The 15959-nt window shown below is 45.0% G+C and overlaps 1 protein-coding gene across 1 annotated transcript in view; it reads right to left on the bottom strand.

Moving 5' to 3' along the window:
- UFM1 (ubiquitin fold modifier 1) overlaps positions 1-14240 on the bottom strand; it is a 34080-nt gene extending 19840 nt beyond the window's left edge. The window contains exons 1-3 of the mRNA XM_090027114.1: positions 13976-14240; positions 13832-13888; positions 6668-6725 (exon numbers count right to left, since the gene is read on the bottom strand). Of these exons, the coding sequence (XP_089883240.1) occupies positions 6668-6725; positions 13832-13888; positions 13976-13977 (117 nt within the window). The 5' untranslated portion in view covers positions 13978-14240. The remainder of the gene's footprint in view (positions 1-6667; positions 6726-13831; positions 13889-13975) is intronic.
- Positions 14241-15959: the final 1719 nt, after the last annotated feature.

Below are 15959 nucleotides of genomic sequence, written 5' to 3' on the forward strand. Positions count from 1 at the left end.
CTTAGCCATAATCAGTTAAGTCTGATACTGCATCCATCCATGTTTATCTTAAACCGATTTTGGCAATTTTGAAAGCACACTGTACACTGAACATCTGTTGTGTTACAGATCTGAACCAGTTTCTGAGCACTTATACCAGTTTATGCATATGATACCAGCGATACCAGTTTATATCCGATGGGTAACTTCTGCCCCTAGCCTATAAGTACTTATACTTTTGTTAGAAATGGAGTATTGTTAGAAATGCACAGCTTGCATCTTGCACCCGATAAGAAAGAAACACTGCCAAGGACTTTTTTTTCCTTTCCCAGCCTTGCCACAGCTTTTCTTATGCTAAATCGCAGACTCTCCCCCAGCTTCTCCCTAGCCTTTCTCATACAGATTACAGAAGCTGGAATTCAACTGACTGTGTCCTTGAAAGGGGGGCGGGGGTTGAACTCTTGGCGACCTGCTATAGTTTCTGAGCATGCTTAATTAGCCGATGCATATTTACCTCTTCACCCTGCATACTTAAGTAGTTAATTATACTATACATGCGATGTATGTAGTGATGTAACCACTTGTATGCTTGTATGAAACGGAAGTGAGCTGTAAGAGTTCCTGTTTCTGCACACGTGCCCAGGAGGGAGAAGATAAATACTGCCTGCAAAATTCCTTTGTTGGTTCAGAGTAATCTGAGTTCTTGACTCTGCTCTAACCCTATTTGCAAATACACCTTTTGTGCCATCTAATAAGTGTGTGTCTGTGATTTTTGTGGCCTCCAGAAAAATGAACTGCTTTATGCATCACTTTTGCGCGCTTATCTACTTACATGGATCTGAGCACTTCACTATCATTTATATGTGTAGTCTCATAGATGCCTGAGGAGTAAGAAACTACTAATGATATCTGTTTTATCAATATGCAACCAATAAGGAAAGATTGTATATAATATATAGGTTCTTCATCTTATACGCGCGCGCGCGTGTGTGGGGGGGGAGGGGGAAGGAGTGCTTTCATGACTGACATGTGTGGTTGGCCAGTGACCTGTCAGCATTCTCTGAGGTCCCTTCCAATCCCAGTGCTCTGGGGGGAGGGCCAGAGAAAATGCATAAAAGGCAGCAGTTTTCCAGCTCCTGCTTTCTGCCTTGGGGTCAGTTACTGAGCTGCTGGTGTTCTCCACCACCTCTGTGTCAGACCATGGCGGCTGGAAGCCCCGATCTTCAGATTCCCTGCTTGCGATGCTAGCAACAGGGATTTCTGAGAACTTGGTGCTTTTATTTTATAACTACTTTCCATATTAGTTTACGCTTATATTGGATAGGGTTAGTAGTAGCAGCCTAGGATCTATTCTATATATAGGAATTCAGTTTTTATATATATATTTTTTTATACATCATTCATTCTTTCCACCGCACCAACGCTTTTCAATTTATTATCTACACACACACTTAGATAACATCCAGAAATCTAATCTGTGGTGCACAGCACACTTAGAGGTTCCAGTTTACATACGAAGGAACACATTATGAAGCGGGGTGGAAAGGCAGGTGGCCACACTGGCCAGCCTGCACGAAGGGGAGCAAGGGGGTTGCAAGCAGGAGAGCTGCAGTTTCTCCCCCCGATAAACGCAGATGCAGCCTCTTTCTTCCCACTACGAGCAACAAGGCTGCTACAAGCAGTGAAAGAGAGGGGAGCAGCAGTGCCACCAGAGCCACTGCCTGTGCCCGAGACTGTCATGTCCAGACACAGCAGCCACAACCTCCCCCACCATAACTGCAACCAGCCCAGCAGCGCACTCCACCCGTGTCACTGCCGATGCTGAGCCTTCAGCGCCAGAAGAGCTAGCGCTGGATCTGGATCTCGGTGCCCTGGCAAGGGAAGTTCGGGGGAAGGGGGGGGGGGAAACAAAAAAAAAAAAAAACAGTTGAGTTTGTGCTCGACACCCCTCAGGTTTTTTCCTTTCAAGCCACTAGGTCTTTCCCAGAAGGCACCTCAGAAGGTGCCTCTGTGCACGTGAAGGCAAGCGGCTCAGCTGAGTCTGCTCTTTCTCTTGCTGTGCCTCTGACTGCTGAAGAGGGGGAGAGTTCAGCAGCATCCACAGATGCACCCACGTGCCAGAGGGAAAGGCCTAGTACTAGCATGGTCTGGGATCATTATGAACTGGCAGATGATCCCGCGTTTGCCATCTGCATGCGCTGCTGAGCCAAAAATCAGCCGGGGCAAGGGAACAAAGCACATGACCACCTCGGGGACTCTGAATCATCTCCACAGGTACCACCCCTTTGCCACAGAAACAGCCCAGCTCCCTCCACAGCCCCGGTCCTTGGCGTGAAGGAGAGCTCACCGATGGCCTGACTGGCCACACTAGTGCCCTGTGAGGGAGAGGTATGCATGATCTCCACCCCGGCTGCTCCAGATGTCCGAGGTGAAGTGTACGGTCACCTGCAGATTTGGCTTGTGCAGCTTTTCCCTCAAGTGTTCCCTGCATGCTTCGTATAGGGAGGGCACCACCACCTTGCTGAAGGTGGTGCGTGCGGGCACCTGGTAGGATGGACAACAGTGCCGGGAGCTGCCTGAACCCTGGCTGCTCAACAAAGGTGAAGGGCTGGCCATCCAGAGCAAGCATCTCCCCAATGGTCTGGTGGTCCTCAAGCCCTTCCTCGAGGCCACTGAGACCCTCAGTGCTGCTGCTGATTCCTTCCTCAGCCAGGTGGTCCCCATAGTGAAAGAGCTCCACAGCCAAATGGAGAGCTTCCTGGTGGCCAATGTTCCTGGCTGGGGCAGGCCGCTTTCACCAGATGTGCAGGCACTGGTGAGGCGGCTGAAGGACGGCCTTAGGAAAAGGCTTGAACCCTTGGGGTCCAACGCAGTGCATATGCTGGCTGCCATCTGTGACCCAAGGGTGAAGGACACCATATGTGGCAGCGAGTTACTGAGTCACTGGAGGGAGGTACTTATTAAGAAAGTGAAGGAGGCGGAATGGCAGAGGCGGGGGGGAAGTGGAACAGGGTGATCCACTGCCTGAACCCAGCCGCCCATCCACAAACCAGTCTTCCCCTCCACCACAGGCACTGCCAATATGGGCTAAGGTCATGGCAAACATTAGGGGGTCCAGACCCACCAGACCGCAGGATCAGGCAGATAGGCAGGCACCACGGTGCGAGGGCTATATTGCCGAGCCTGTGGAGCCCCTGGACTGTGACACCTTGGCCTACAGGGCAATCCACAGCCTGATGTGGCCTGATCTGGCCACAGTTGCCCGGGAATACCTGTCCTGTCCACCGACCAGTGTGCCAAGCGAGAGGGTGTTCAGCATGGCTGCGGAAGTTGTGACACCCCACCACACCTGCTTGGTTCCTGGTTTGGTGGAACAGCTCGTGTTCCTCAAGGTGAACCTACCGCTGCTGGGCTTCCCAAGCTCCAGGTGTGGACGGACTGAGTGCCACCCTCCTCACTCCATCTGGATCACGAGTTTTGCCTGTCAGCAGCCTAAGGTGCAGTTTCCCCCAAACCCCTGTACCTATCACCGTGAAAGTTGGCAGGCTTTGTGGGCTCCTCCGGGGCTAGCAAGCCTGCAGTTTTGAGCTCCCTGTGGCTTTCCACACAAGTCACAGGAGGTCCTCTCTCAAGAATTTGGGGTGCTGTTTTTCCAGCCCCCCTGAACCCATCTTGTTGAAACTTGGCACGCTTTGTGGGCTCCCTCGGGAGCTACCATTCCTGCATGTTGCATCAAGATCAGATAATGCCGAAGTTATAGCCTGCTTCGACCTTCCCCATTATAGCCTATGGGGAAGTCAAAGCAGCTCAAATATTCAACTGAGCTTTGACCTCAAGTCGAAGCGGACGGCAAATCAAAGCGGGACCCAGTTTAATATTTGACGTGGCCGTCGAACCGAATATTACCTACTCTGCAGAGCCCTAATGCATACATATTTTACGTACACGCAATAAATTAAAGGATCCTATATTCCTTTTCATTATTTTAAAAAGGAATTAATAAGTACGTTGTTAAAGTGTCAAAAACAAAGTAACAAAACAACAATTTTATCCAAGGGGCCACAGAACATGTTGAGTATCTATTTGAATGCATATGTGATTTTAATCATAGGTCTATCCTCCTCTTAATTCATATTAAGAAAACAGAAAATATGAATATTTACGTAGAAAAGAATTACAAGAAAAAGCTCTAGTTTTGAGCAAACTTTCTCCTTCAAGTAGTTTTATATCATTTCCAGGATGAATTCAGGATGACCAAACAAAAGAATAATAGTTCTCATAGAAAATCTTTCAACAGTAGGTTAGATCAGGGGTTCCTAAACTGTGGTACATATATTCCTGGGGTACTAGTATGCAGGACATCTCTGAGGGGTATGCAACAGAAATTGTGTAATGGTGGATTTAATTTTCATAACAATAACAAACAGGTATTTAAGAGGTCAAAATAGAAAAATGTATCCTGGTAGGGTTACATGAGCATATGGTAAATCTGGAAGGGGGTACACAATAAGAAAAAGTTTGGGAACCTCTGGATTAGATGAAACAGATAGAAACAAGCATGATGTATTGAGTACTACTGATCCTGGATTTTGCAAATTTGATGACTGTAGTCTCTCTCACACTAAAAGGTATGTGGACTAGATTCAAACAGACTTGGGCACCTAAATCCAAAACTGATATACAACCTCAACCCAAGCTCTTGCCTCTCTCGGAGGCAATCTAATCCTAGAAACACCTAGAATTCACAACATCCTTTCTTTTTTGGCTTGATAATTCTCCAGCTGCCTGGACTTCTACTTCTCCATATGCCCCAAACTTTCTCTAGGATCCAGAAACTAAGCAAAGTGATGCAGGAGTTCCAAAGAGAAATTCAATACAGAAGAATGCCTAAATCAATCCAGCAGCATGCATAAAGCCGACCAGCAATAACAGACTGCTCAGAAAATCCATGTTACATCATGTCTTATTTATTGATCAAAAAAAAAAATCACAACTAGACTTTAAATCATTACTTCTTTCCAGATATCTCTTACATTAATCCATTATTTACTTCTTATTTTACAGATTTTTTAAAATGTTGGGCACAGACATTTTACATCCAAGTTAGGAAAGTTACCCACTACATTTATATAGTAGCCCAGGGGTTTTCAACTCAGGGTACGCCTACCCCTGGGGGTACTTTGGAAGGCTCCAGGGGGTAAGCAGTAGTGCCACAGAGAAGCCAGTGGCACTCCCAGTTTTGTTGTCACATGCTTGGTGTGAGACCCCACCCGCCATCGACCAGCCACTGGGAGACTCCCTGCTTTGACTGGCTGCCAGGAATACTCCGACCAAAAAGGGTTGAAAAAACCCTGTAGTAGCCCAACAATTAGACCACTCACCCAGGAAAGGGAAGACCTGAGTTCTGTGCCCTCTTTTGCCTGATATTATCTAATCAAGCACAGATTCTAGGATGGATAGCACTTTCTCTTGTGCAGTTGAATCTATACCGACTATATGGCCATGAATGCAAGAATCAGAGTCAGGAAGAGAAAGCACAAGAAGTATGACTGCAGTTTAGTGTACTCACTTAGGATGGGGCAGTGTTTGGTTTCAACTGCTGTTCCCAGGATTACTGCTACTGTTTATGCATTTTCCGTTCAACTGTTCTGGTTAAACAAAGTGGGAACCAGTATCAGAACTCAAGAGTTCCTGCTAAATGCCGTAAATCAGTAGGCAAGTCATGTCTCCTCTTTGCCTTCTTTTTTTGACCTATGATTCTTGAATTCTGGTCTGCAAAATGTGGCATGCACATGGAGACAGAAGGTGCACTAGTACTACTTTCCTTCAATTCCTTCTCTGGTGGTTTAGTTTTAAAAAAGAAAAGAAAAGAACAAGTCCTAATTACTGCTTTTAAACGAGAATTTTAGGAGTCTGTCCTCAGAAGAGGACTTTGGACTCTGTATCCCAAGTGGATCAAGTTGCCTGCCTGGAGCCTCAACTCAGGTGCCTAGCCTGTGAAGTGGGGGACAGACGTTCATCTGGGTATTCCATCAAATGTGTAAGAATGTAAATTTAGCAAATTCTCATTAAAACAGAGGGGAAAGGTGCATGGAAAGGGGCTTGCAAAGCTGAGATGTTGGATGCTATATAAATGTACATTACTACATTAACTGACAAATGTACCATGAAATTTGCTAAAGTTTAAGGGTTTTAAAAACTATATGGATTAAGCATGTTCATGTGGAACTTTAATGAAGCAATTAACAAGGATCCTGTTTTTTTCTGATAAAAAAAGATCCCCAGTTTTTGGGTTAAAAAAAAAGAAGTAACCCAAAGTCCACATTTATCTGTGATTAAAATGAAACACTACCAATATAGAGATGCATTAAAAAAAAAAAAAAAAAAAAAAAAAAAAATCGCTACTAATATATATAGATATATATACTTAAAAAAAAAATCTATTACAGTGGTGTTTCATTTTAACCACGGTCAAATGTGGATTTTGGGTTACTTTTTTAATCCAAGAATTGGGGATTATTTTCTTTTAAATCAGAGAAAACCAGGATCCCTGGTGATTAATCATGCAAATCTGACTGCATATTTCTGCATGCTGTTCTGCTAACTCTGCCATTTATAAGTATGCAATAAAAATTTACATGAAACTTGTAATTTACCTCGTTGAATACTGTCATGATTCACTACTTACCTCTTCTGCAGCAAATTTTAAGACAGCTGTGAAAGGTGTATTTTCAGGCACACTTAACCTAAAATTAAGAGTAAAATGAAAGTAGAAAATATTATTTCTAGGCTAAAGTAAAGAGCCATTCCAAACTTCTAAAACTGCAGTTCACAATTTCAAATATCAATGGCTGCCCTCATACAATGACTTGAAGTTGCAGAAAAGTAGGTTTAGACTGGATAGTAGGAACAACTTCTAGCAAAGAAGAACAGTTGACAGTGGAACAGCCTGCTTAGGGAAGCTGTGGAATCTCCATCATGGGAGATGTTTGAGATGAGGTTGGACAAGCATTGGTCATCAATGTCCAGATGTCTATTCTCTACTATGGGCATGTCCCATGTTTCTGGGCTTTGCCGGTTGCCACATGGGGCTAGGAATCACTGCCTATTATGTGCATCAGGGTTTGTTTGGTTTTTTTTTTTTTTTAAAACATTCTTCAGAAACACTGGGGGTTGGTTGTAGCCAAGGCTTGGGATTAACTGGGGCGTGCCAGTGCTGGGACCAAAACCCAGAGGTTCCTCCACTCAGAGTCAGACCAACTATCATATCTGAGGCCAGAAAGGAATTTTACCCCATGATTTGACTGTACAAACTGTGGAGGATTTGCCTTTCCTGTGTAGTGGGAGGGCATGGCCCTCTTCCTTGGATCTCCTGAATGCACTTTAAATATCTCTCTTGTAGCAGCAGGTCACTGGCTATTGCAGATCCACTGCTTTACCTGTGGTAGGTTAGGGTGTTGTGCCTTGTGATTAGGTCAGGGTTGAATGCACAGTTTCACTAATATATTGGACAATGGATTTGTACAAGATAGTTTCAATAGGGATGATCCTGCCTCTATTGGGGGTTGGACTAGATGACCTTTGGAGGTCCTTTTCATCTCTACTTCTGTATGATTCTATGAATTAAAACAACATTATGTGCTTCAGTGTTTTGTTTGAGCAGCATGCACATAAGCATGCTGCAAAAGTGTTATTTTCTTTCAATAAATTAATTTTGATTTATTACTTGCGCACATTCCAGAAGCGATACATTTACAAAAAGAAAAATCATGTGACAATTTCAAGTTTCTAGCCTGTAATTTTCCAAATGTGTTAGACAATAAATTTTCAGCGTCATCTTCCATAGGAAACAATTGAATACAATTGAACAATTGAATAGGAGTAAAATTATTAGTTTTAAAAGTTGGATCTCAAACCATTTTACAAGACCGTCTCGATAGGTCACAAAAGTAATACATGTGGTCACGAATGCTCTACTACACCAGACAGATTTGTGAGGATTACTAGATACTACAGCACATTAGAGTAATGATATCTAGACAGGTTAAGTTAACAATAACAGAAAGTTATATTTCATCATCAGTGAAAAACATGCATCAGGGAGGAAGACAGAGCTCTCAAAACACTTTTTCTGTGCATCCTTCTTTATATACTGTACATCAATATTGTGAAATTAGACAAGTTTATAGTCCACCTGGGCTATTATAACCTTAGACTGAAGATATTCCTAAAACTGTAACTGCTTGCGACTGGGAAGGGGATACAATGGGGAGCAAGGAGGGGGGTGGGGGTTAATACTGCATACTACATATGCCTTGTTTCTTATACTTTTCCTCTAAAGCAGTGGTGTCAAAATTTTTAGGTCCCTACAAACTGGATGAGTAGCTGAGTAGCACCAGTGTGGTCTATGGGTAAAACTGGGCCCTCAGATTGGCCCTGCACACTAAATCCAGTCCATGGAGCCAGTCTAGGTGGGAGTGGTGTGCGCAACAAAACATGCCAGATCCAGCCCTGGATGCCACATGAAGGTCTAGTTGCTGACCTACCACAGGTTAGATGAAAGGGCTCTGTGGGCTGGTCTGACCTGTAGGCTGTATCTTTGACACCCATAACCAATATGCTGCTCTACTTCCTGAACTAGAATAATAGCTGCTTACTATTGTTGACCAGAGATGTGGTCAACAAAATTTTCCAGTGTTTTATTTTTCCATGGGAAATTTTCCATTTCTAAAAATTCATTGTTTCATAAAATTCATTAGTAACAATGAATGGATACCAATCCAATATTAGGCAAGCTTGGCAGTTTCAAAGTTGTAATTAATGTTTTTCAGGTGATTATCCCTAGGAAGTGAGAGAGAGAATACATATGCTTTATTGATTTGTAAACAGGAGGTTAAATATGCTCACATAATAATCCAAGGTTAAAAAAAAAAAATCAAGCTACGAATTTACCTAATTGGCTGTGCAGGTCAAATCAAAACCAAAGTTAAAATTCTTGTTTCATCTCGGACTGCAAGTGAAAGCAAAACCAAAAGCTAGAACCATGATAAATTTTTGTTTCATTTTCAGTTCAGCAAACACACAGAGCAGGGTCTCAATTCTGTTCTTGAGTTGGGGAAGTTGGAAGTGTTTGCATAAGATGTTATTATGACTGCTTGAAACCAAAAGCACTAATAAACTAACAACTCCACCTTCGGAGAAAGAACCCACACCATACTTACAGGCTCAGCAGTACTAGGTCTGAAAAGAGACTTGGGGGTCATGACTGATCACAAGAGGAACATCAGCCACAAATGTAATGATGCAGCCAGCAAAGCAAACAAAACTCTGGCCTACATCTCCTGATGCATCTCAAACAAGAACCAGAAAGTCATTCTCCCACTTTACTCTGCCTTGATGAAACCACAGCTGTGTCCAGTTTTGGGCTCCACAATTCAGAAAGGATGTGGAGAAGCTTGAGAGAGCCCAGAGAGACATGCGCATGATTAGAGGATAAGAGAGCAGGCCTTATGAGGAGAGGCTGAGAGACATGGAACTCTTCAGCCTGAAAAAAAATGTAGGCTCAAGGGTGACTCAGCCTATAAGCATATAAGAGGCATGCACCAGGAATTGGGAGAACGTCTGTTCACTAGGGAACTCTATGGGAAGACTAGGTGCAACTGTCACAAACAGTCTTGGAAAACTGTTTTAGGCTGAACATAAGGAAAAACTTCTTTACTGTCCGAATCCCTAGGGCCTGGAATAGACTCCCCACCACAGAGGCAGTGCAGGCACCTACTCTGGAGTCCTTTAAGAAACACTTGATGCCTATCTTGCTGGGATCATTTGACCCCTGCTGATTGCCTGCCCTCTGGGCAGGGGGTTGGACCCAACAATCTTGCGAGGTCCCTTTCAGCCCTAATGTTTATGAAAGCTATGACATTTATAATGCCTAATCAGAAAACAAACACTAGTGTGCGGCATCATTACAGTGAAGTTCAAACCACTGAAGGAGGGCAGAAAGTTGGTAGATGTAAATATTGCAGGCAGAAGTATGCTAACTGTGCAACAAGAATGAAGAAACACTTAACTAAATGTAGAAACTGTACTGAAAGAGTACAAGTCATATACAGAAAGCTAATACAATCAAGTGGTAGAACAACAACATTTAAGAAAAATTAATACTGGAAGGAACATTACCACCCATCATTTAAGTTACTGTCACATTAGCGCTTATAGCATTCTCTTAGACAGACAGTATGACAGAGTTCAAACAATGGTTATTCACAGGATTGGTCAAACAGGATCACTGACTCTGATGTCAGATAGCTGGACTGATATACAAGAAAATCTTTTACTGAACCAATATTCATGAAAGCAATTGCTACAAAATTCTCTCATTATACAGGTGAATGCATAGCCAAATTACTGAGTGAAAAAAAGGGAAGTGCAGGTCCCTTCAGGATACAAGCCCTTGCAACTGATAATGCAAGTAACGTGAAAGCTGCGTGGCAAATATTAAAAGCTAAATATCCACATTTAATAGTATTTGGCTGTCTTGCTAATGGGTTGAATCTTCTGGCAAAGGACACAGTAAGTGTGAATACAGTGAAGACAATACTGTCAAACTGCAAAGCAATTGTGAAGGTAATCAACAATCATTATGTTGCTAATCAGACTTTGAAGAAATTACAGAAAGAGAAGCAGGGGAAGGAAAGTGCACTTTTATTGCCAGGAGAAACTAGATGGGGCCCAGCTACAAAGCACTAGCATAGCTTGCTGTACACAAAGAACTGTTTGCAGTGTACTTCAACAGGTGACACAGTATCCCAGACTATTCCCTGTGAACATTTGGAAGTAAGTTCTCAACAATGTGTTCTGGGTTCAAGTTCAAGGAGCATTCAGTTTGCTACTACCAGTTCCAGTGGCTATCAAGAAACCTGAAGGAGATGCACTAAGCCTTTCAAATATTCCAGAGATATTCAGACAACTGAATTAAAAATCTAATTGAGCTTTTGCCTTCTTCACTTCTATCCAAAAAGTAAGTAGTAGTGAAACAAATATTTACTACGAGATCTGAGTTTTGCTCTCATCCAGTTCATCTGACAGCAAACCTTTTGGATCATCAACACAGAGGACAACATTTATCAGAAGATGAATTATCTACTGCTCTCGATACAATTATGGAAGTAGCTAAGAATGGCCATAACACTGACAAAATAGCCGTGATGACAGACACTGCTGAATACTGTGCAAAAGAAAAACTTTGGAGCAAAGACATCATTTGGCAGGCAGCAGAGAGTGTGTCTCCTCTCACATAATGGAACGGGTACCATAACACCTGATGTGTTATCCAGGGTTGCTTTAAGGATCGCATTCCACCAACAGCAGCTTCCTTTGAACAGAACTGGAAAGCTTTGAGCTCAATCAAGACAAAAAAAGAGGAATCGACTAACAAATGAATGCACTGCTAAGCTTGTTTCTACTTCCCAAAATCTCTTGCTTTTGGAGAATCAGTCAGAAGCACAACTAGCGAAGAAGATGGTCGTGCGATGATAAATGTGGTTCAAGTAGTTTTGAATCAGATTTGCCTCAATCTGATTCTGAAAATGGAACTAATAAGTAGTGCAAGTGATTCTACAGATAGTGACAATGAAAATGGAGGTGCTGCAATGACCTCAGTGGAAGAGCATTAAACTCTATTGAAGCAGATGAGCGGACAATCATGGCATATCATGCACAGTTCTTTGGGTGTGCTAAAATTAGCACGTCAACAGTTTTCAGTGTCTTTGTTTGTTTAAATTTATGAAAACAACAAATGTAAGGGAAGTATATGCTATTGTGTACAGGAAACCCTTGCTATTCGCGGTTTCAAATATTCGCGGTGCAAATATTCAAACCTGTGCTCTCTCCCCAGCTCACATGGCTCCTGTCGCACTCTCCTTATAGCTTTTGTTAATTAACTGACATGCACCATGGTAACTGAGGGAATGTGGTGGCAATTAATGCTCGTTGTGGATCATGAACTCCTAATCAAATATTTCAGTTCAAATACTTGCAACTACTGGGACATAAAATTAATATGGGGGTACTTTTTTAGTTTTGTTTTCTAAATATGAGTCAATTAAACATGCTAAATCAGATCATGCTCTATTTAGGGAACTGGAAAGTTTTCCGGAAAATTGTTCAACTCAATTTTCCAGAAAACCCACATCTCTGTTGTTGACACAACACTAGGTTAGACAGACCTCTGATATGGCCCAGCTTGGAAATTGTTTGAGAAATACTTCCAAACAAGTTAAAGACAATTTAAAATCTGTCAGTTCTGTATTAAACCACAATTAGGGACCTACTTAAATACCAATTGCTGTGAAAAACAGCAATGGCTGTGATTTCCCAGGAAATCAACCAAAAGAACCCAAAACTTAACAGCAATAAAATGCTGGTTCCCCAGCCTTGCAGCCTGCCCAGGAGAGGAATATTCTGGCTGGTGGGGCTGCACAAAAGGCAGCTGCTGCTTATGCCTCTGCCAATCAGCACCAAGGAGAAGGGCTGCAGAAAGGGCAGCCAGCAGTCAAGATGGCACTGACTAGCAGAGAGGGCAGTCACCAAGGGTGTGGACTCTCCACCAATCAGCACTGAGGGGCAGGGCCACCATGAAATGACAACAAAATTGGCCCTTTAGGTTGTGATCAAGCTACATAAATTACTTTCTCTAGCTGTAAGTTAGGCTGGTCCCTAACCAACATTCTTCACATTTTAATTCTGCCTATTTACACATGGCACACCACTTATTTTAGATTAGTGCAGGGCCAATCTTTTTCACAGGCATGTCAACAAATTAGTCCCAAACACTTCTTAAGTGCCGTTCCAATCACTTTTTCCTGCCATACCTGCCACAATGTTGCCTACCCCACACTGATCTACCACGTGCCACCCAGGGGCTGACTGTGCTACCTGTGGCACTCGTATTGCAGGTTGGGTACCACTGATGTAGATCCATAGTTTTTCCTTATATAGCATCTGATAAAGTTGCACAGCACCTGACCAAATAGGTTGCTGCCTATGAAACCTCACACCTCTCTGAACCAGTTAGTCTCCAAGAGGCAGGCATCCTGCCCTGCCTTCTGCCTATTTTCACATAATAAATTGCAAGGATGCAGCAAATCCATTCCAAATAACTATATTTACACCCACCATGTGCAGCTATGCAAGTAGCCAAGCACACTCGAACTGGGTGTCCTGGACACCAACAGCACAGAATATGGGTGTCAGACTCACATGGCTCCATTCAGCCAGGGCTTGACACCACACACAGCATGCACAATGTGGCTCAACCTGTTCTGGGCATGCGCTGCAAGTAGCATCTGTGCCAGGATCCATGTCATACATGGCGCCCTACCCGCAGCTGGTTTAGGAAGTGCTGTAGGAGGTTCTGTGACATGCAAGGCACATGGTGCCTCTGCAGGAAGCCAAGAGGAACCCCAGGCAAGGGCCAGCTCTCCCCTGCAGGAAGCCTGACGTTAGGGATACCATATGTCTGGGTTTTCCAGGATGTGCCCTCTTTTTAGATCTCCCCATCTTGGTCCCGGAGGTTTTTGGGGTTTTTTTTCCCCCAAATATGATCCAATGCCTGGGATTGTGGTCAGTTTAGCGTCAAAGCTTTTCCCGCCAATTCCTGGGTTGCGCTAGCTAGAAGCTGCTTGGGGCTGGGGGCAGCACAACTGGAGGCAGGGCGCACACGTGTAGTGAGATAAGGGGTGGGACCACCCCAGCAACTGGATACAGGTCAGTCTGTGGGGGGCGGGGCTGGACGGCCAGAGCTTGGAGGGGGGTGTAGGGGGGGGGGAAATGGACCCCGCAAGTCACTCACACTTTGTAGGGCAGCCGCGGGTCCGACGTCAGCGTGACTTTAAAGGTGACTTTCGACCTACGGGAGCAGAGCTGGTTAGTGCCGCGCCGGAGGGGCGGGGGGGGAGGATGAGGTGGAGGCCGGGGGAAAGGATCTGCCACTCACATGGTCCCGGCCCGGCCGCTGTCACCGCTCCCGGAGCCCACGTCAGCCTGACACAGCCGGAGGGCCCTTGGCGACCGCTTCCGCCTTTACCGAGCTGGCCAGTAGCCCGCCTGATCGCGTGCCTGCTGCGCACGGGACAAGGAAGGGGGGAGAGCTGGCTCTGAGCTATTCGGAAGGCGCAGGAGAGGCGGGGCAAGCCCCGTGGCTGCGCTCCGGAGGCGACTTTCTAATTAGGCACGGAGAGGGCAGCCGGGCTGCTGCGAGGACCCGTTCTCAGAAGTGGGAAGTACCATGCGCCCAGCGGGCGGGGGCACGTAGCTGTGTTCTCCCAGCGCGATGGTACGGTCCGAGGCGCGGCCACAGAAGGCGGTGGCGGGCCTTACGCGCCTCATTTGCATAAAGAACGAAAGGGGCGGGGCCAGAGCAGCAGGTGCCATGGGACTGAGAGAGGTCCATTGGCTGGGGGAGGGGGCACTCTGGGATGTGGGGGCTCCACTCTTCATTGCTCTGGGAGCAGAGTGGGTGCAGTCCAGCTGGCTTGCCCTGACTCTGCCACCAGCCCGCGGACCACAGCTGGGGAACCACTGGCCTGGCAGACGTAGGGCCTTGCCATCAATTAGGGAAAGTGGGGTCCAGAGGGCCCTGCCCCTGTCAGGGATTGCCCATCAGAGATGCAGGCCAGTTTCTGAGAAGATGGGAGAACTGGGGATCATCATGTAACTGGGCATGTGCTCTGGAGAGGTGTAACACCTTCTGACACCTATCCAGAAGACTCCTTGCTTCCATCATTTGGCTTCAGTTGTTCTGGTAATGATATTTTCAGCATGGTTTTTCCTGAGAAGCGGGGAGTCCAAGCTGGAGGGTGACCGCTGCAAGGTTGGGCACGTGCACTGAAGGAGTGCAAGCCCTGTGATGCCCACCAGATGAATTTTCCTGCTTCCATTGTTTGGTTTTGGTCTTGGTTGCATCAGTTGCCAAGCCAATGATATTTTCAGTCTCTTTTTTTCTGCCTTTGCATTTCATGGTAAAGAAGTAACCCAACCGCATGCCCATGCTAAAGAGAACAGGAACCACTGTCTACGCTCGGAGCTCCAAATGAAATCTTCGTTTGCCTTTTCCCCTAGTGTGTTGAAAAGGGAACCTTGCATCCAGGGCTCTTCCTGCAGAAAAGAGGGACGCAAGACCAACACAAAAATGAGGGAAGGATAGCAAAAAATCACTTTTGTTTCTGATGCTTGTTGCAGCTGCTAGTAGGCCACAGAGTACAGCATGTGACCCAATTAGCTGCTACTGTGTTTTGGCTTAATTCCTCTGGCAAATGTATGGCTGAATTGCTTTTGTTTTCTTCTGGCCACTTTGTACAAATTAGTCTTTCCCTGTGACTGGCAAGCAGGAACTGATGTTACCTGTCAGCTCTGTGTTCCTGAGGGAGCCCTGGCACCCAGCTTGCTGGACTTACAAAGGGCTTTTTCTGTTCTCCCCCCCTCATCTACCCAGAACTAAGTAGAAGAAAAGTTTAACAGGAATCTTGGGCTGTACATTCCCTGGTCCCAGTATGGGAGGCCTATTTAAACTTGATTAACTAAAACTAGGTTGCTGGGTTAGGGAATGCTGAGGCAAGAGACCTGAGTCAGAGGGGGTATGGGTGACATTTGAACAGTGGTGAAGGGTTCATCGCAGCATCCAGCCCGTTGGAGTCCTGACCACAAGTGCTGGTTGTTAATCAGTTTCTTGAGATGTTTCAAACCAGATAACCCCTTGTCACTGAGAAAGGTAATTCATTTAAATGTAAACTGTTTATATAACAGGATTTTCCCTGTCAGTTATGGCTTGGGACCCTCTTGATTTACACAATTAAAAGAATGCTTTAAAGAGGCTGGGCTAAGGGTATAAGAAAGCTGTAAATCAGTAAACAGTGTGCTTCAAGAAAGAAATCTATCTGACACCATCCGCTGCTGTTCTTGAGAAGCTGAGAGAAACAGAT

Source organism: Crocodylus siamensis, chromosome 1 (genome assembly GCF_052110815.1).
Source record: "Crocodylus siamensis isolate JL-2025a chromosome 1, ASM5211081v1, whole genome shotgun sequence".
NCBI lineage: Eukaryota > Metazoa > Chordata > Crocodylia > Crocodylidae > Crocodylus > Crocodylus siamensis.